Source organism: Salmo salar, chromosome ssa04 (assembly GCF_905237065.1).
Source record: "Salmo salar chromosome ssa04, Ssal_v3.1, whole genome shotgun sequence".
Taxonomy (NCBI): domain Eukaryota; kingdom Metazoa; phylum Chordata; class Actinopteri; order Salmoniformes; family Salmonidae; genus Salmo; species Salmo salar.
The window spans coordinates 38,823,557-38,845,464 of NC_059445.1; the positions used below are offsets into that span (position 1 = coordinate 38,823,557).

A 21,908-nucleotide genomic window follows, 5' to 3' on the forward strand; every position below is an offset into this window, starting at 1 on the left:
GCTCCTCTTTGCTCCATGGACAAATGTGTAGAATTGCAGGAAATTAGCTTTAAAACAGCTACATTTTCTCTTTGCCCCATGACAAAATGTGTAAAATTGCTGGAAGTTAGCTGCTTTTTTTGGCCCACCCAAATTTTTGCTGGTACTGAATCACTGGTATTACATAACAGATGTTGCTGACGTTGTGAAATTGTGCAGCATAACTTCAATGTGAACTGCACTCCAAGTTTCAAGCTATGCAAAGATAAATTATTCAGTGTTGCCAAATCAGTGAAAGAAACCATTCTATTAGTCAAGTTAACAGAAGTTATTTATTTTGTTATGATTCAGTTTTTATAAATGAGTTATTTCGTTTTTTAGGTCATGTGTTCATCAACACCAGGTAGCGGAAGCTCAAACTGCAGAATGCATGGCTTTGACCAAAAAATTATTAAGAGGTGAAATTGTAAAAAATGTATTTAAAAAAAGGAGAAGGAAAAAGCGAGATTAAAGGGATTCCATGCTCGATAAGATCTGCAGAGTTCGCCTGCAGGAAGTGATCTCATACAGTTCAAGAGTTCTATTTGTTTGCATTAACACTCCAGCCAGTGGAGCAGGCCAATCTGATACACATCTGAAACTTCTTGATCAGATTCTCTTACATAATATACAGACATACATAGAGGAGCAGACCTACGTGTTGTTTCCCACCACTGTGTCAAATGATAAGGCCAAGGGCTAACCTGACCATCCCATTGGTCATTCCAAAAATGAAGATGAATTGATGACAAAAAGAATCTGTGGAGTACCTGAAGGTAATGTACCTTAAATAACCTACAATACAAATTCATCCAGATATCAACAGCAGGAAGACTCATTCCTCTATATTTGTAGCACTCTAAGCCCTCAGCATGGTACTGTATCTAGCCTACTAGCATTATGGAAAACACGATCAGGTAGCCATCTGGAAGGATATTATCCTGAACCAAAATTGTTTGACTTGGAAAAGACCAGTAAGATATTGGACTGTTTGAAATATACTGTATTTTGCCCCGGGGATGGCCCAAAAAAGCAAGCCAGGCTACCTGCCGTGAGAGTGATGCAGTAGTGGGCCCCAAAGTATCAAAAACAAAAGGTATACTTAATTTACCCACTATTATATTTAATTTACCCATTATAATACAATAGATTCAGAGAACAATAGCAGCCATTGCTTGAACTGTGACTGTTGGAGTTCCTACTTGTATTGAGAAAGACGCAATTAACTTCCTTGCTCTTTTTCATCTTGACCCTAAAAAGCCTTGCACACGAAAAAATGTATTTGTCTGCATACTTTTCCATTTCCCTCAGATTTTGTAAACCTGCGTAGTCGCACATCTTGGTCCAATCATCTAACACTCTACCAATGTCATAATGAATTTTGTCCCTCCTGTCTTTTCACATTTTCAGGCGCCGTGTGCCGAGGATGAACTGTGTGCCGAGGATGAACTGTATTCATATATAATGAATAAATCCAGCCACATATAAACTCTCTAAACATCACAGACAACAGACCTTTAAAAGACCAGATGTTTACAAGAAGCTGGACATGGAATTCAGTACCCGTGATGGAGTGTCTCACAGTTGAATATACAGAATGGGAAAAAAATGTCTAAATGACTAGACTATAGGAAAGATCAGTCCCTAGGACAAAAACAAGGATTTATCTGAGTCGCCACTCTTCATCTGTCTGAGAAACTGGGAAAATGAAACGGTTTCCATTATTGTGGGTGGAGCTGAAGTGGTTGATGTGGTGGGGGTGGTTGGTAGCAGGGTTGCGAGAAATTCCATTAAAGTTATGAAAACCATATGGCACAAGGGAAAACCACCATCCAGCACAGCAGCCCCCCTTCTCCCTCCACACACTCAGTCATTACCCGCCCCCTCTTCCAAAAACATACAATCCTTTTTCCTTTACGTACCCTCCTTCTTTCTTTCTTCCCTCCCTCCCTCCCTCCCCCCTCTTTTCTTTCTCCTGCAGATCAGTCAGAATGCTGCTACCAAGGCAGAGGTAGACAAGCAGGGAGCTCAGGAGAAGGCCTCTGACTAAATAACTCTGACTAATAACACAAGTGTTTTGTTCGGGAGAAGTGGTCGAACATTGAAACAAAGCTGAAATAAACATTTTATTTTTTTAACTTGGAGAGAGGTGTAGGGAGGTGGAAAAAAGACAGTGGTACAGATGGGGAAGATGATCTATGCCTTGCGCTCCTTTGCTCTTCTGTGGGCCTGCTGGCTTCCCTGGACTCTGGGACAAGAGCTGCAGGAGCAAGATGCTCTCTGTACTGCAGATGGCTGCTACGCCATCTATTTCCAACGCAAGACCTTTCGGGAATCGGCAAGGTTCTGCAAGGACAAAGGTGGTTCCCTGGCAACCCTAAAGAGTTCTGAGGAGGTGGCTGTGGTCCATGAGCTCCTGTCGTCTGTGGAGCAGCGAGGACCACGGGCCAGGGTCAGACTGTGGATAGGGCTCCATCGGCAGCCCAGGCAGTGCTCTGCCACACGCCCACTCAGGGGATTCCAATGGATCACCGGTGAACAGGACACGCAGTACACCAACTGGCTGAGGGCGGACTCACCTAGTACCTGTGCCGCGCCCCGCTGTGTCGTCATGAGTGTCAACACTGCTGCTGACACCCGGGAGCAGCACGACAACTTCAAGTGGCTGGATGGCTCCTGCTCGCTGACTGTGGATGGATTCATGTGTCACTACACCTACCGGGGGATGTGCCCTTCTCTGAAGAGTGAGGGAGGCGGACCTGCCCTGTATACAACCCCTTTCAGCCTGCTCAGCACCATCCTCACTCACATCCCCTTTGGCTCAGTGGCCACCCTTCCCTGCCCAGATAATGAAGACAGCTTAGGAGACCAGTCTGTTCTTTGCATGCTGAGGGAAGACGGGATTGTGGGCTGGTCAAAGGATTCCCCCCTCTGCTCTGATGGCCTCCAGGACTGGTGTGAAGAAGAAAATGGTGGATGTGAACATTTCTGTCAGAATGCTGACACACACTATTACTGTGAGTGTTCTGACGGCTTCACACTGGCAGAGGACCGCCAGACCTGCCAGCCGAACCATTCCTGTGCCACGGCCAACTGTGAGTTTGACTGTGAGGAGACAGCTAAGGGATTCCGCTGCAAATGTCCAAAAGGATACCTGCTGGCACCTGATGGACGCAACTGCCTGGATGTGGATGAGTGTCTCCAGGTCCCCTGCCGTCATATATGTGTCAATGCTCCTGGGACATTCGAGTGCCACTGTAACCAGGGCTACGAGCCCGATGAAGATGGCGAGTGTGTGGATGTTGACGAATGCCACGATTCCAGTCGCTGTGAACACAGATGTGAGAACACACCTGGTTCCTTTGCCTGCCACTGCCGCCAAGGCTACACTGAGCTGCCCGACGATCCAGGCTTATGCCAGGACGTGGATGAGTGTCAGACCTCCACCAGCTGCCACCAGAAGTGTCTCAACTATATGGGTGGGTTTGAGTGCTATTGTGAGGCAGGGTACGAGCTGCAGTCAGACCAGTACTCCTGCATGGCTATTCCAGAAGGTGATGATGAGTATTCATCAACAACCACCTCGTCCTACCAAACCTGGGTTACAGACCAAGACTGGGTTACAGACATCACACGTTTGGAGTGGCTGACAGAGCAGACAGTCCTTGAGAGGCTTCCGACTGACCTGGGCTGGTTTACAGAGGCCCCGCAGGAGGAGACAACATCTACACCGGTTCCTCGCAGGCCGTTGGATGGCCATAACTCATACTGGGGTGTTCTCGCACGGAGAAAGCCCGCTCGGAACACTGTCACACCCTCGCCCAGCTCCTCCTCGCAGGAAGATGATGACACTCAAAGCCAAGCAAGTGATCCCTCAGTGGTGTCCAGGGTTAGTGACAGCCACCGCACAGCAGTCCAGAATGACAAGGGAGCTGGGAGAGTGGTAGAAACCCCAGACATTGACTCTGACGCTAAGGCCACCACCACCACACTCAGAGTCCCACCTCCAGCCCAAACAGTGTTTGCCTCAGGGGCCCAGGGGCCGGAGAGTAAAGGCAAAAGGAAGCATGACAAGAGCTGGCTTCTAGTAGCACTCCTGGTGCCGCTGTGTGTTTTCATTGTGGTGATGCTGGCTCTAGGCATTGTGTACTGCACTAGCTGTGCTGTAGAACAAAACAAGAGCATCACTGACTGTTACCGCTGGATCATCACCTCCAAGTCAGAGGGGGAAAACAAGGCGAAATCTCGTGCTTGACCATTAGAGGTGATACTGTCTTTTTAGTGAATAGTTGTGAAAGAGGGGGGTGAATCAGGGACAGGGTTGAATAAAGGACACTGACAGGATCCAGACCACCCACCTGACGGCCTCTGCCGCCAGCACTGTGAAACTGGACCCCTACAATACTCCTGTGGAACATCCTAGCGTCTCTGAAGTCCATGTAGGAAGAATGCTTATTTTGGTGCTTCAAAAATCATGACCACGTTTAAATGAAGTGGTGGGGTTTTTTTTCGCCGACGTTGTAAAGAGGACAGGGGATACGACGTTGTCGAGAGGAAGTGGCGGTTCCTATTTCACTGCTGGTGCTTTTTTTGCCCACCATCTGAAAATGTCTTAAGCAATTGTTAATTCAACAGGTGCTAAAGTTAACAGCATTATGTACTGTAGACCTCGTTGTTGAGGTTGCTCATAATAAACAGAATAAACTTCAGAGTACTAATTTAAGAAACCCAGATGAGAAACAATCCCGTCACATGAATTGTGTGGAGGTGAAAAGAAACGCTCCAATTATGTAATATTTGGATATGTTGCAGTTTGTAATGTTTACCCACGTGTGTTAGTCAGGCCTAATCGAATTGTGTCCTTCTAGATGCACTGAATATGCATTGGATTTGAATAAAATCAATAAACCATTGCTGTTTTGTCTGATTGATATACCTCATACCGGGAAATTATTAGGAATATTGTGTAACTTAGACTATCCCAACAGCAAGAGAAATTCCTAATTTTATCTGCCTCTTTTGCCTTTTATTGGGAAACAGCGCCCCCAGGCGGTAGGGCCTAGGCCTGTATTTGTAAAAGATCATAGCAGATTTACAACTGTATCCCTTTCACTAACCAAAAATGTGGGGTTCTCTTCTCCTTAAGTTAAGACTCTATCTATTAGGGCAGAACACATCACAATCATCAGGATTTTTACTCAGCCTATAATAAGTGATCGTGCTATAATTGCTTATCATATCCATATTCTTATTTTTCCTAATTTTGGTAACACTTCCTATGACTACCCTCTTTGTAATGCATTAGGATATTTTATAATTCTTTATGATATGCATGCATTAGCGAGTAGGGCTAAGACTCTGATTCTTCACTTTAAAAGTATTCCAAACAAAAAACATTGATTGCTAAGTTAAACAAACCACACAAGGACTACTTTTAACAATTTCCACAGGGATTTAAAAAAAACACACACATTTACTCGAGGAACAGCGCAGATGTAAAGATTTGGTAACAGAATGGCGGTAAAATCTCCCTCAGGTTTTTTGAGACCCAGTTGATCAAAATCTCTGTTTAACATATACTTCGAATTAAGATTCAAAGATGTCTGCAGAAAGAATTGGGTGTCAGCTATGATATGACACCTTGAGTTTGAAAAAATCTATTTTAGTTATTGAACTACAATAAGGGAAGTGGATTAACACCAGGTAACAGAATGACGGTAACACAATGACATCATGGGTCCCTGATCTGTAGTATACAGAAATGCATAGCCTAATTATGAATGTCATTTTGTTCATGGTGATGTATCCAGAATAGGTCAACTAAGGTATAAAAGTGTATTGTCCTCCTTTGCATGTTTGGGTATTATTCTACTACACACTGGCTATTATTCTAATGAGCTCCGCCCCCAAACAAGACCAAATTTGATTGGGACTGAACCAAATGTGTACCAATCATAGACATCTATGTTTCACAAGTTAGTTGGGACATCACAGTACAGCGCAGTAGAGTACAGTTGAGTAAAGTAGAGTATAGTTCAGTACAGTACAGTTAAGTACAGTAGAGTACAATAGAGTATAGTTCAGTACAGTACAATATATGTTACTGTATACTGTACTCTACTCTAGTGTGCTCTACTGTACTGAACTCTACTGTACAGTACAGTACGGTACTTTATTGTACTGACCTATACTCTACTCTAATTGTCTTTACTGTGTACTGCACTCTACGGTACTGTACTGTAATGTGCTGTCCAAACCAAATGGTTGAAGCAGGCGTTTATGATTGGTTCAGAATTGGACTGACTAAATTTGAAATATTTTTCAACGACCATGGATATCCGGTGTTGGTCAGTGCTCAGTGGGTGAGAGGGCAGTTACATTAAATGGACACACGACAGAAAGAGAAAGAACATACTGAACATAACAGTAGGCCAGTGGAGGGAGGACAGTAGTACTGAACATAACAGTAGGCCAGTGGAGGGAGGACAGTAGTACTGAACATAACAGTAGGCCAGTGGAGGGAGGACAGTAGTACTGAACATAACAGTAGGCCAGTGGAGGGAGGACAGTAGTACTGAACATAACAGTAGGCCAGTGGAGGGAGGACAGTAGTACTGAACATAACAGTAGGCCAGTGGAGGGAGGACAGTAGTACTGAACATAACAGTAGAACAGTGGAGGGAGGACAGTAGTACTGAACATAACAGTAGGCCAGTGGAGGGAGGACAGTAGTACTGAACATAACAGTAGGCCAGTGGAGGGAGGACAGTAGTACTGAACATAACAGTAGGCCAGTGGAGGGAGGACAGTAGTACTGAACATAACAGTAGGCCAGTGGAGGGAGGACAGTAGTACTGAACATAACAGTAGGCCAGTGGAGGGAGGACAGTAGTACTGAACATAACAGTAGGCCAGTGGAGGGAGGACAGTAGTACTGAACATAACAGTAGGCCAGTGGAGGGAGGACAGTAGTACTGAACATAACAGTAGGCCAGTGGAGGGAGGACAGCAGTACTGAACATAACAGTAGGCCAGTGGAGGGAGGACAGCAGTACTGAACATAACAGTAGGCCAGTGGAGGGAGGACAGTAGTACTGAACATAACAGTAGGCCAGTGGAGGGAGGACAGTAGTACTGAACATAACAGTAGGCCAGTGGAGGGAGGACAGTAGTACTGAACATAACAGTAGGCCAGTGGAGGGAGGACAGCAGTACTGAACATAACAGTAGGCCAGTGGAGGGAGGACAGTAGTACTGAACATAACAGTAGGCCAGTGGAGGGAGGACAGTAGTACTGAACATAACAGTAGGCCAGTGGAGGGAGGACAGTAGTACTGAACATAACAGTAGGCCAGTGGAGGGAGGACAGCAGTACTGAACATAACAGTAGGCCAGTGGAGGGAGGACAGTAGTACTGAACATAACAGTAGGCCAGTGGAGGGAGGACAGTAGTACTGAACATAACAGTAGACCAGTGGAGGGAGGACAGTAGTACTGAACATAACAGTAGGCCAGTGGAGGGAGGACAGTAGTACTGAACATAACAGTAGGCCAGTGGAGGGAGGACAGTAGTACTGAACATAACAGTAGGTCAGTGGAGGGAGGACAGTAGTACTGAACATAACAGTAGTACTGAACATAACAGTATACCAGTGGAGGGAGGACAGTAGTACTGAACATAACAGTAGACCAGTGGAGGGAGGACAGTAGTACTGAACATAACAGTAGGCCAGTGGAGGGAGGACAGTAGTACTGAACATAACAGTAGGCCAGTGGAGGGAGGACAGTAGTACTGAACATAACAGTAGGCCAGTGGAGGGAGGACAGTAGTACTGAACATAACAGTAGGCCAGTGGAGGGAGGACAGTAGTACTGAACATAACAGTAGGCCAGTGGAGGGAGGACAGTAGTACTGAACATAACAGTAGGCCAGTGGAGGGAGGACAGTAGTACTGAACATAACAGTAGGCCAGTGGAGGGAGGACAGTAGTACTGAACATAACAGTAGGCCAGTGGAGGGAGGACAGTAGTACTGAACATAACAGTAGGTCAGTGGAGGGAGGACAGTAGTACTGAACATAACAGTGGGAGGACAGTAGTACTGAACATAACAGTAGGCCAGTGGAGGGAGGACAGTAGTACTGAACATAACAGTGGGAGGACAGTAGTACTGAACATAACAGTCAGTGGAAGGAAGGACAGTAGCAGGTGACCTAACTGTGCTTTGTGACTATGATTTCCCATTGTAGCCAATTCAATTGCAGACATTCTGTTACAGATTTTTTTGGTCATTCTGTTACCAATTTTGTAACAAAATGACGCATTTTAATCAATAAGTAACAAACTAAATTGTTAGCAGCAAAAACACTAGAACTTATTGATAGGCCTACCTTTACTTGTTACTACTGTGAACTTGTATTATCCTCCCTCCTCATGAGGGAGAGAAATTTGAAAATATCTTAAAGATATGTGGGTTTTTGGTAACAGAATGACAAGACACTAGTCAATTTTATTAAACTTACAGAAGGCAAATCATTTCTGCTAAACTAAAGTGCTGTGTTGGAGACCACCTAAAGCGAGACCGATTCAAGACCAAGACCGGGAGGGGGAGAATATGTCCGAGACCGAATCAAGGCCGAGACCAGAAAAATGTGAGTCCAATTCAAGTCCATGATTGTAATTCTGTCAAATTGCCACCATGAGAGTTCAAAATGTCCATTATTTCTGTGTTCATATTTCAGAAGAACATATATATTCGTTAGACACTCAGAATGGTGACAAAATACATGCTGAGGGCAAATAGAGCCACTTTACAAATGATCACTATCCCAAAAACAGTGGGGAAGAATGAGGGACTTCTACGCCTTCAGAGAAGGGCTAAGGATTTATAAAATAATAATAAATATTATTATTATGCTATTCAATGATGTTCTGATTTAATCTCTTCTGTTTTTTTAAAGGAAAGTGTTAACACTGAAGAGAAAAAAAGATCCAATCAGGATCCGGGAAGATAAATCTAGCTAACTAAGTCAGCTATTGGCTAGGCCTTCAGAAGCTAAATAGAAGGCATCTGCCCTGTATTAGAGCAACATTTTGGAGTGACAGTGGAATCAACCAGTCACATTTTGACTTGTAATGGTTGGGACTGTTTTTAGAAAAAATGAATGGAAACTTTTGCCTTCTCTAAGGTCAACAGGTCACTGCACAATAGTGAGCAGTAGTTTTCTCCGGTCTAGCTAGCTATCTTTTGTTGTTTGCAGCGGCTGCAGCAGGTGTTATCGAAGAGGATGTTGTTGCTAATTTGTTAGCTTCGCCCCTTTTCAAGAATAACTTTCAACAACAAGTTAACCTTTTACTACATTGGGCTGAATTAGGGTCACACAGAGTGATTATTGGTCTTAAACAAATCAACTTTGAAGCAAAAATATACACCTCATACACGGTTATGGGCTTAAAAAAAGAAGACATCTGTACTATGTCAGATATAGAGTTGAAATGTATTACATTTTTTGTTTGCATCCCAATATTCCACTTTATTTAGACGTCACAGAAGACTGAAATATAAAATATAACAAAACTGTCCAAACGAGTATAACACTGTTGATGCCCGTAGCATTGAATGCAAGGGAAGCCAGTGAGCATTTGGTCTCCCTTGATAAAAAAAAAAAGTATATAATTATAGCCAATCATCGTTGAGCTAAACTGAGTGAGCTCAACTGTGAATGGTCCTGGCGCACCAACAAAAAAAAGTGTCAAGGGAAGCCACTTTGGATTTGGCGTCTCGCCTATCAAATTGCATTGAGAGCATAATGTCATTGACAGAAACAACTTGAATTGTTGCATCTTGTTGTGTTGTTGTACTCTGGTGGCTAGCTAGCTAGCTAAAATTACCCCTTTCCTAAATTAGGCATGGATGGAGATAAGGATTTGGACTTGTGGTTTTACTTAATTCTCCGTACTGGCCAATGATTATAACAGTGATTCTGATCTAACCATAAATTCATACATTGTTGTGCTCTTGGCCTGAGAAGATGGAAGTTTAATATGTAACTAGATCATCTAGTAGATGTAGAAGGCTAATGTTAACTAGCTAAAGTTGCCCATGAATGGAAATTAGGCTCGCAAGCAAGCATTTTATTCAGGTATCCTAGGACAACAAACAATAAAGCATGTACTGTATGACATAGTGGTAGACAGTTTTGGCAACATGAAAGAAAGGAGGATGGCATTGGCATTTCTCTACAAGTAGGGCGAGTCAACATGTTTTTCTACTTGCTGGCATGCACACCCCCGAAACCGAGTTAAGACGGACACTGAGACAAGACCAAGAGATTCAAAATGTGGCATTGAGATATTTTGCAATATGCATGTTGTTATTAGTTGGCAGGGGTCTTTTTTCTGGTAGATGTTTTCTAAAACCCCTTTTCCATCTGACAAGAAATCAAAGCCTTTGCTTATTCCAAACTTTTAGGATGTAAAATGGTTGAACATTTTATATATTGGTTCAGATTTGGACTGACAAAATCACCCCAAAACATATGGAATTTTAGCTTTCATTTCACAATAAATATTATGTGCTCCTATCAACTTCACGTTAGTACTTATGGGGCTTTTTACATGGAAATGCAGCATGCCCAGTACTAGCCTAAATGACCAGGCTGTATAAAGCCTTTGCCTATGTCTTGCTTTTGTAATTCATTATATAAATAAATGCTGTTATAATTCATATGTAAAGTACTTTTTGCAGACACTCGTAGATAAGAAACACCACCTACAGAAGTAATGGTTGGAAAAACATTTGTCGACGAGGATGGGATTCGAACCCACGCGTGCAGAGCACAATGGATTAGCAGTCCATCGCCTTAACCACTCGGCCACCTCGTCAGTTAAAGCTATCGCGAAAAATCTCAGTTTATATACATTTAAACGCTTCACTGTTTAGCTTCTCGAATTCTTTGCACCGGTTTACTAGCTACTGTAGTAAAGCTAATGTAGCTATAGATTTATACCACATGCTGAGGTGGGAAAAGCAGTCCCATCTCAGTCAGCTGCCAGTGTGCGGTGTGCCCGATAGGCGTCAGCGGAACATTTGACGGAAATAGCTAGCTGTCAGCAGTCTTTGCACAAAAGAGCTATGGCAGTTTTTTAACTCACATTTATTGATTGAATGGTCACTGTACTGGAAGATAAAAAGTTTCAATCTTTATCATTGTAATAACGTGCAGTATTTAATAGGCTGTACATCAAAGTGTGTTAGTTAAGTTGAGTCCATTACATTTGTAGTAAAATTCACAATGGGCCTAGTTTTGGAGAAATAGACCTTACTTTTAGCTCTATTGGCTCTATTTCTTCTTGCCTGGAAACCAGATGTTGAATTGGATTGAATTCTATGTCTGGCAGAAAATGTGTTTGTTTGAATCAGGAAAGTTTCCTCTCACGACCTCTACAAGTCAGAATGTTGTCTATGAGATACCCTGAATGAGCCTTAAGCATAACAAATCCAATCAGTGTCATAAGTGCAAATGATTTGGTCATGTGGCAAGTATATGTATGCCAATGGGAAGAGTATCGAATGCGAGTGGAGGTTATACACCATATATACAAAAGTATGTGGACACCCCTTCAAATTAGTGGATTCAGCTATTTCAGCCACACCCTTTGCTGACAGGTGTATAAAATGTTGCTCTTCAGTAAGGCCATTCTACTGCCACATGTTTGTCTATGGAGATTGCATGGTGGTGTGTTAAGTAACTTTCAACGTGGCACCATCATAGGATGCCCCCCTTTCCAACAAGTCAGTTCGTCAAATGTCTGCCCTGCTAGAGCTGCCCTAATCAACTGTAAGTGCTGTTATTGTTTTTGGTATCATTTATTGCAATGGTCAAAAACTGTACAGCATATGCAGAGAAGCAGTCTGAACATTTTTTGAGGGTCTTCATGATTTCACACTCACCGCCGAGGTCTTGCAAGGAATCGTGTCGATGACTGTTCTTCCTTCACAGGGTCCAGTTTGTGTAGGGATGTGTTTTGGATTGAACAGTGACTGAAGGAGTGGGATGGGTTTTGTTTGTTGATGTGTCCAGTGACGTGTCCTTAAGTAAAAATACTTGAAGGTACTACTTAAGTCGTTTTTTTTGGGATAGCTTTACTATTTATATTTTTGACCACTTTATACTATTACTTCACTACATTCCTAAAGAAAAGTATGTACTTTTTACTCCATAGATTTTCCCTGACACCCAAAAGTACTCGTTACAGGAAAATGGTCTAATTCACACACCTATCAAGAGAACATCCCTGGTCATCCCCACTGCCTCTGATCTGGCTGACTCACTAAACAAGTAAGTCGCTCTGGATAAGAGCGTCTGCTAAATGACTTAAATGTAAATGTAAATGTAAACACATGCTTCGTTTGTAAATTATGTCTGAGTGTTGGAGCGTGTTCCTGGCTATCCGTAAATTAAAAAAACAAGAAAATTGTGCCGTCTAGTTGGTTTAATATAAGGAATTTTAAATTATTTATACTTTTGCTTTCGATACTTAAGTATATTTTAGCAATTACATTTACTTTTGATACTTAAGTATATTTAAAACCAAATACTTTTAAACCTTTACTCAAGTAGTATTTTCCTGGGTGACTTTAACTTGTCATTTTAAATTTCCCACATTGGATATTTTTTTCCTCGTTCAATACCCGGTCCAGTTGGTGGCGGTAATGCAGTATTGACATTGGATGCCAACCGCTTTTAAACCCCACCGAAGAAGGAGAGTGAGCTCGCAATTTGACGTTCAGACTGTTCAGACGTGTCCACGTGTCCACATTGGGGACATCTGCTGGTCAGCAATGAAAAGCAGCGGTTGATGTTCATACAGAATTTGTTTCAACAATATATATAACATCTACAGCCTTTAATCAGTTACCGTACAGGTTCGCACCTTCCATTGTGCTCCCCTTTTTTTGTGCTGTGAATCCCTTATTTTCTGTTGTCAAAAACGGTGACTGTATGGCATTATGTAGGATGCTTAAGGCAGAAGTTTACACTTTACTAAATAAAACGAATTGTTTGAACAAAACAATGTGCTGAAAGTGTATTTTCACATAAAAACGATTTTCAAATGAATTATGCCTTAATCTTAATTTCAACCCCATTCCCTGGCTGTAGTCCCTGAAACCCCAACACCACTGGGCTACCTACCGTTCCGGTGACCCTATGAAAGAATCCGAACGAAATGATCAAGTGTCCAGTAGAGGTCGGTGTTTGAAAGCACCGCACCGGAACCACGGCGAAATCGATGAGATCTCGCGTTTGGGGAAAAAAACACGTGATGAAACTGAGTTTTGGACGTAATTGATCAGTTGATAATGTCACTTTGAAAGGAGCATCAGTAGTGCTTTGAAAACTTCATCGGAGCTCCGGTACCAAATCGTCCCATCAGTAAATATACCACAATCACTGCTGGATGTTTCGTTGTAACGTGATTCAAGGCTTGCGTATTTGGAAGAGGTAGCTACACTATTTTTTATTTGGTATAGGTACGCGAGGCTAGCTGTTAGCCAGTGCATAGTTGGATGGCTAGCTACCGGCTATTACCATGTGCTACTACTAGATGATTGAAATGGTTTGTGGTTACGAATTTTCTAAGTGCGGCAAGGTATACTGCTAAAACGGTGGCTTCTCCTACCTTAGTTTGCTGGAAAGCTGAACTAACCTGGCTTTCGCTCCCACTGGATAGCTAGATGGCAACTACTGTAACAGACATGCTAGCTAGACTACCTGTCTAGTTAGTTCTGATTGCAATGTATTTAGTTGCAGCTAGTTTTGATTGCAATGTATTTAGTTGCAGCTAGGAAGGATGCTCGAAATGTATCACTTGATGACTTGAGACGTAACCTGTGTGTAAGTCTAACCATGCAACTCCAACTATTTCTTAACGCTAATAATACCATGCATTTTTGTTAACCTCTAGCTACAAATTCTCAGCTGTGAGCGTTGTGTTGAAAAGGAAGCCGCAAGCATCAAGACTGTTGTTCACCATGGTGGACTCTCAGTATTACCTCCCCAATGATATTGGGATCTCTGCGCTGGACTGTACTGAAGCGTTTCGCCTGCTGTCCCCTAGAGAACAGCTCTATGCGCACTACCTCTCCAGGTCTGCCTGGTACGGAGGGCTGGCTGTGCTGCTGCAGACCTCGCCCGAGTCTGCCTCCATCTTCGTTCTCTTACAGAGGCTGTTCCGCAAGCAGCCACCAGCACAGCTGGGGAATGTGGCCACTGCAGCTGGACTCAGTCCTGAGGAGTACCAGGTAATGCGCCTACCTACAGAGCCTGGAGAGAGAATGAGTCAAACAATGTATACACCATAGAATTAGAATGTGTAACCACACACAGATGGTACAGGCTCAGCGGTTTTATCAGGTGACCGAGCACAAAGTGCACAGTGAGTCTGTTGTAATAACATGCATTTTCTGTGTCTCAGCCTGACTAGATAATAATAGTTATTGTTGTTTTTTTTGGCAGGCCTTTCTTGTTTATGCTGCTGGTCTCTATGCCAACATGGGAAACTACAAGTCATTTGGAGACACCAAGTTCATTCCCAACCTACCCAAGGTAGATAATCCTCACTTTTGTATCTGAATTATAAAAGCCTTGACAGAATGGTTATGTCCTCTTAATAACCACACATTGCGGCGTAGGAGAACCTGAAGGCCCTTGTGTGGCAGAGCCAGGCCTTCCAGGACAGCCCCAGTGAGATGGAGGCCCTGTGGGACAGCTGCTCCACCCTCCTCTTCTCCCTTGAGGACAAACAGAAACAGCTGGGCTTGGGGGACAAGGTAAGACTTCCTGGTGCCAAACACTCACCCCACTTCTGGCTTATGTGGTGTTGGGTCCGCTTAAATACATCCTATGTACTGTAGGTGTTAATAATGACAGCGCTTTATTTCTTTTCCGCAGGGAATCACCACGTACTTCTCAGGGAACTGTTGTTTGGAGGACGCCGAGTTGGCTCAGAGATTCTTGGATTCAAAGGTGTTTGGTCATGTATTTAAGTTTGCCGTCTCATGTCCGTGTTAGAATTGCAGGATTTAAAGAGTTGCCTCCCTTACAGAACCTGAGTGCCTACAACACGCGATTGTTCAAGAAGAAATCCGAAGGGAAGGCCAGCTATGAGGTGCGCCTTGCGTCTGCTGTGCAGAAGGGTGAGAGAGCCTTTTCCTTTTTTTTAAAAGCTATGCTAATAAAGATTTGCTATAAATGACGTCAGAGCTCAAGCGCTGAGCTTCACGGCTCTGTATGTGTTTTGACCGACAGTCGTTCTGAACTTTAAGCATCCTCCAAACAGCATGCGACAAGAAGTTGCACCCATCCCTCCCGCTAATTGGGCAACTTTTGCACGTCTTTGATCTGAGCGAGGGGGAAATGCTGTAGATTTAAGAGGACTCGGTGTATTTTGAAAGATGAGACATTGAGGATTAAAATAAATACCTCTTTGATGTCTTACAAGCAAACCAAACACCTGTGAGTCGAGAAGATGCACTTGGCATTTCCATATCGTTAAACTCATCACTATGTTTGACGTGGCGTCATACCCTGAGTTGTTCTGAACAGGATGTGCCTGTTTGTCTATTGTGATGAAAGTTCACCACGGAACATTCACCTGACCGTACGCTTGAATATTTTCTATGCCCGCCAAAATTGCGATCTGTTTCTCTGAATTTGCCCCGTGAAAGCCTAACACTGTAAGATGGTATTTTATAACTTAGCTAGTCGTGTTGGCAATAGAACGAGCGTTCAAATGATGCCCACCTGACCAAGATTGCGATTTTGTAGTGTGCCGTTTTTGGATTGTGTAAACTGCAACGGTAATTGTGTGATGGCGGAGATCCAGGGTTGTGTTCCAAACAAAATGACTACGAGTATTCTTGCTCTAGTTTCTCAACGGCACACCTAGGAGAGCTCCAAAAAAAAGCACCTTATATTTGAAGACTCATAAGTGCATTGAAGTTACTTAGGAACTGTGCACACCTTGGAGTTGTGTATATGTGGCCCTCAGAGATGTGTATATGTGGCCCTTGGAGACACCAGTTCGTCCTCACACTCAAACCCTTGTCATTTTTTGTTGTTGTCTTATGTTGCACCAACCCCACAATTTCCAGGAATATTCTTATCTTACTGAATGTATCCAGAGTATTTTTGGATTTCGTTGTCAACAAATGCACCGACAAAGTACAGTAAATGTAAAATACACATTAAATCAAGTGCAATGTTTGGGATTCAGTCTTGATAGGTGAACTGTTGTCCAATCATTTTCTGATAATCTCCAACTGTTCCCTTTTTAACTGCTACCATGTTTACGCAGTCCATATTTCTTCTGCAAGAAACATTTGAATTTAGCCCTATCCATACAGGCCAATTCCTACCAGTGTAAAGGGTTGATGTCAGTAATGAATCCTCTCTTTATTAAATCCTTTTCTCTGTCATTGCTCTAGACTGTGCAGTGGATGGGGAGGGGGAGACCAGTTGTGGCAGATATAACTTTGAGGACTGTGTCTTCACGGTGTCCAGGGGAGACTATGATCACCTCATGAAGAAAGTGAGCGAAAATCTGGAGAAAGCTAAGGTCAGTTCAAACACTATCCTAATTCAAATGTATGTTTATCCCTTGTCAACGGAAGTGCGTGACTCAAAACTACTAATGCGTCTTAACATGTCAAGTATGGTCCCATGCGAACCGTCTTCTCTTTAACGGAAGGACCACGCAGCCAATGAGAACCAGAAACGAATGCTGGAGGGATATTCACGGAGTTTCACCTTCGGGTCCGTGGAGGCGCACAAGGAAGGCTCTCGTTTCTGGATAAAAGATAAGGGACCCATCGTGGAGAGGTGAGAGAACTGCCTTCCAGATTTGGCCTTCCGGTCTGTGGATGAAAGAAGTAGCAATCGCTTCCCCTTTCGTTTTTCTTCATCTTGATGTCAGTCTTTTCCTTTCTCTCCTAGTTATATTGGCTTTATCGAGAGCTACAGGGATCCATTTGGTTCCAGGGGAGAGTTTGAAGGTACAAATTAAGAGGCAACCCTATTATCATCACGTGTTTTTGAATACTCTTTTGTGATCGCATCGGGGTTTGCCTCCTCTATCCTCAGGTTTTGTTGCCGTGGTGAACAAGGCGATGAGCGAACGCTTTGCTAAGCTGGTGAGCTCAGCCGAAGTGCTTCTGCCAGAGCTGCCATGGCCAAAAGACTTTGAGAAGGACCGCTTCCTCCTGCCTGACTTCACCTCCCTGGACGTACTGACGTTCGCTGGCAGCGGCATTCCAGCTGGCATTAATATTCCCAACTGTGAGTGCCACGTCCGAACTGACTCTTTCTTCAGTTGACACGGCCGATCCACGCCGCATCTTGTTGGGGTCTCGAAAGGATCTCTAGTGACTTCGGCCTAATGTCGGTCAGTTCCATGTTAAAAGGACCCTGGTGCACCAATATGTGACGTTTATCGGAGCATGTCAAATGAAAGTCGAGTCTCGAACTTAAACGACGGCTTTGATTTGTAGTCAAACGGATGAAAAAGGGGGTCATAGAAAACATCCACCAGAGAAAGTCTTAGAAGTTATTGCCAATGCATCAAACCACCATGTTGAAGTAAAGACCCCTGCCAACTAATATCAACACTTCCGTTTAGTTTGAGAAATGATTTGCCTTCTGTGCAAAACATTGCCTTGTAATTCCGTTACCAAAAACCAACATCTTTAAGATATTTTCTCATTTCTGAATGAAAGTTCACAAAGTAACAAGTAAAGGTAGACTTATCAATTAGTGTTTTTACTAATATATTATTGTTTATGAATTTAGTGACTCAAACTCGTAATTCTGTTACCGAATCGGAAACAGAATTACTGCATCTCAATTGGCTAGTGAGAAATCATAGTCACAAACCACAGTTAGGTCACTTGCTACTGTCCTCCCTTCCACTTACAGACTTATGTTCAGCTAAATATTTTCTTTCTCTTTCTGTCACGTGGTCAAAGCAAGAGTGAAAACCGTCTGGACAATCTCTCGCTCTCGTGCTCTCTCTCTCTCTCTCTCTCTCTCTCTCTCTCTCTCTCGTGTTATTGTTACAGTACCTCTCCCGGCTCTCACTGACATCTACCCATAAGCCCCCTCTCGTTCCGTTTACTTTAACCAGCATACATGGACGTTGACATTTCTGTATAGTACAGATCAGTGACCCATAATGTAATTCTGTTACTGGGTGTAAATCCACTTCACTTACTGTAGTTCGATAACCAAAATATATATATTTTTTGTTTTAACTCAAGGTCATATGGCTGACACCCCATTCTTTCTGCAGACATCTTGGGATCTTAATTCAGAGTAGATATTAAACCGTTTTTGGGAAACGTTGTCGTGTAAAAACTGAGGGCGTTTTTACCGTCGTTCTGTTATCAAACTTTGCATCTGCACATTTCTTCCAGCAAATGTGTTTTTGAAAAAATAAATTGTGTACATCTTTCAAATAAGTCCTAGTGCATAGTTTTATGGTTTGTTAAACGTTGATATCAATATATATTTTTGGGGGCATTTTAAAGTGGGAGGACTGATTCGCAGCGTAATTCCGTTACCATGAAATATCCCTGTTATCTCTGAGTGTGTGTCTGTGTTTATCTAGATGACGATATCAGACAGTCTGAGGGCTTTAAGAATGTCTCCTTGGGTAATGTTCTGGCTGTGGCATGCGCTACCCAGAAGGACAAGCTCACCTTCCTGGATGAAGATGACAAAGTAATCAACTTTCTAACTATGACCTCCGTGCCATACCAAATAACCATGAAGACTGATACAATTATGCCCATCAGATCATTGTTTCCTTCAATGGTCTCTCTCTGTTTCTTTCAGGATGTGTACATTAAGTGGAAGGGGCCCTCCTTCGAGGTGCAGGTTGGCCTCCATGAGCTGCTGGGCCATGGCAGTGGAAAGCTCTTTGTCCAGGTGAGAGAGCCATCTCCATTCATGTTCATGTCATGTATGGTCAGTCCTTGCATCTATAGCCCTGTCTATGAATTTGAGTGTTTACATTTCTCCACCTCAGTCGCCCAGCTGTTTACCACAACAGTGGCAGGGCGCCACCGTTTTATTGTTTGAACTGATTGCCCCTTTAGTGTCTAAAATGTCTGGTTTAAAATCCATTGTATTTACTGTTATGTAGTCTCTGAACGGGGGATGCACAGTGCTTTGTGACTGATTTTAGTGTTTTATTATGTGTTGTCATGTGTACAGGATGAGGAGGGGACTTTCAACTTCGAGCAAGATAATGTTCGCAATCCTGAGACTGGAGAAAAGGTGAGTCTATGTACCTCATACTTTTATTTCTGTATATTTTCTTTATTCTTTGCTTTGGCCTCTCGAGAGAGAGAGATGATTTTGAGAGCGAGCGTAATGTATTGTTGTGGTGAAGTAAACGATATGTTTTAAGACTGATGATCGTGACCAATATTAAAATGTCTGGTTGCCGATGAAGGGGTTCAAGTGAGTATTGGGTGTAAAGTATGGTTTCTCTGCTTCAGATCACCACCTGGTACAAAGGCAACGAAACATGGGACAGCAAATTCTCCACCATTTCTTGCTCCTATGAAGAGTGCAGGGCCGAGTGTGTGGGGCTCTACCTCTGTCTCAACAAACACGTGCTAAGGTCTGTTTACCCGTGCTCTGGTCTTGGTCTGTTTACCCGTGCTCTGGTCTGTTTACCCGTGCTCTGGTCTGTTTACCCGTGCTCTGGTCTGTTTATCCATACTCTGTAATCACTAAACCTACATTTTAATATTAAAGCCGAATGTATTAACAGTGATCTTATGCGGGTCAGGATGCTCTAACGAGGATGTTGTCCCTGGGTTTGCAGTATCTTTGGCCATGAGGGCCAGGATGCAGAGGAGGTGGTGTACGTCAACTGGCTCAACATGGTGCGAGCTGGTCTGCTGGGCCTAGAGTTCTACACCTCCGAGAGCAAGAGCTGGAGACAGGTCAGCTACACTAAAGTTGAATCATTTATGATGTACATCAGCCTCACTTGATCATGCTAGCTTTCTGACTCTATAGCTCATTGAATATCTTCCTCACTGCCTGTGTGTCTATCCTGCTTTGTGTTTAACTAAACCTCCTGTTCTCTGTCTCAGGCCCACATGCAGGCTCGCTTTGTGATCCTGCGGGTGCTCCTGGAGGCTGGCGAAGGGCTGGTGACCCTGAAGGAGAGCACAGGAAAGGATGGGCGCCCAGATGCCCTTATAACGCTGGACCGCAGCAAGATCCACACCGTGGGCAAGGGTGCCATCGAGAGCTTCCTATGCAAACTACAGGTACAGGTGTAGAAGGCTTGGAAATGTCTCGGTCGTGGCTGGGATTACCGGGATAAATGATCAGCCGCCAATATTCACAATAGAAGTCGAACCAAGTCTCCTATTTGACCCATTATTGTCTTTGTCCCTGCAGGTCCTCAAGTCCACAGCCGACGTGGAAGGAGGCAGAGCTCTGTATGAGCGCTACTCGGCCGTGTCTGACGGTGGTTCTCACAACTTCCTGTGCCTGCGGGAGACGGTTCTCCAGCGCAAAGAGGCTCGCAAGATGTTTGTTCAGGCCAACACAAGGGTCAAAGGTTAGTCTTCCCTGTCTTAATGCCAAGAGGGTTATCTACATTTACATGGCACAGCTCTTCATGTTTAACATTGTCCTACTAAGTGGTCAACCTTCTTGGAAAGACGGTGTATCACCCTAAACCGTTCTACCGGCGCCCGTGTCCTTGGAATTCAAAGACTTGTTGCGTGTTTGTCTGATGCAGGTGACAGTGTGGAGCTAGTGGAATACGAGGGCAGCGCGGCTGGACTGATCTGCTCCTTCACAGAACGGTTTGCCGACGACGCCGAGGAGGTGGAGGCCCACCTGCTAGAGCTGAACAAGAGGGATGCCCCCTGCTGGTTCTGAGTGAACGGTGCAGATACACAGTCAAAGCAGCGCTAAGACTCAGACATGCTGCCGTCATGCCCACCCCCGCTCCTGACTGAGACACGCCTGGCCTGACCTGTGTGGACCTGTCATAGGAATTGATCTTTCGATGCACTGTCCAAATGAATTTACAAATAAGTCGTGACTGGAATGCCACATGTGGTTATGGCTGTGATTTATGAGCCCGTGAAACATTCTTCACCCTCAGAGGCACAGTTTGAAACTACATTAAGCTCCTATCGTTATGCAGTTCTAAATTTCCCCCTGACAATATCAGGAAGGATAGGAACAGTGTAAGCAATGTCATGCAAATTTGACAGCTGAAGGAATTGAAAGTGCCTAGTGGTAGGAGCTTGGAGTCAGTTTGAAACAAGGCCAGAGTGTAGAAAAGAGAAGTGACTCAAGAGGACCATACATGGTTCCCCATCAACTAATCTGTCAATCAAGTCTAAACCACTATATTCAACTTTTTATGTCGACACATTTCAATTGCTGTTTGTCTTAGGAAAAAATGCCTTTTTTTTTTTTTTTTTTTAAAGAAGTCCTTCCAATAATACTAATCATTGGGTAAGTTCTTTGTCCCTTGTGTCCAGGGCACTTGAAGCACAACTGTGACATGGTCAAAAGCAATGCATTTGTGAAAGGGTAGACAGTACTGCAAATTCTCTTGGTGAGGTTGGTAAGAAACAGCCTATTCAAAAATAAATAGTTTTTTTCTTTCAATACCAATGTCTGTTCCGTTTTGTTTCTCATGCATTATTAAAGGTATCTCAGGGAACTTAAGTAATGAGCTGCATAAACCAATACACCTTCAAATAAGGGCAACGCGGAGTGCCTGGATACAGCCCTTAGCTGTGGTAGATTGGCCATATATCACAAACCCCCAAGGTGCCTTATTGC

At 43.6% G+C, this 21,908-nt stretch overlaps 2 protein-coding genes and 1 non-coding gene across 3 annotated transcripts; 2 read left to right on the forward strand and 1 right to left on the reverse strand.

Annotated features, from left to right (window-relative positions):
- The first annotated feature begins 2,003 nt into the window (after positions 1-2,003).
- On the forward strand, positions 2,004-4,931 carry LOC106602975 (endosialin). The gene has a single exon (XM_014196061.2). The coding sequence runs from the start codon at positions 2,201-2,203 to the stop codon at positions 4,271-4,273; it is 2,073 nt and encodes a 690-aa protein (XP_014051536.2). The 5' UTR covers positions 2,004-2,200; the 3' UTR covers positions 4,274-4,931.
- A 5,889-nt stretch (positions 4,932-10,820) lies between these two features.
- On the reverse strand, positions 10,821-10,902 carry trnas-gcu (transfer RNA serine (anticodon GCU)). Its single transcript has one exon. It is a non-coding gene; the product is annotated as a tRNA-Ser (tRNA).
- Positions 10,903-13,257: 2,355 nt separating this feature from the next.
- Positions 13,258-21,731, forward strand: LOC106602977 (dipeptidyl peptidase 3). Its single transcript, XM_014196065.2, has 18 exons — positions 13,258-13,523; positions 13,987-14,323; positions 14,538-14,627; positions 14,714-14,851; positions 14,973-15,047; positions 15,127-15,217; positions 16,508-16,638; positions 16,771-16,901; positions 17,016-17,074; positions 17,163-17,357; positions 18,685-18,797; positions 18,912-19,004; positions 19,293-19,355; positions 19,580-19,704; positions 19,912-20,032; positions 20,186-20,365; positions 20,499-20,661; positions 20,845-21,731. The coding sequence occupies exons 1-18, from the start codon at positions 13,480-13,482 to the stop codon at positions 20,985-20,987; spliced, it is 2,292 nt and encodes a 763-aa protein (XP_014051540.2). The 5' UTR covers positions 13,258-13,479; the 3' UTR covers positions 20,988-21,731.
- Positions 21,732-21,908: the final 177 nt, after the last annotated feature.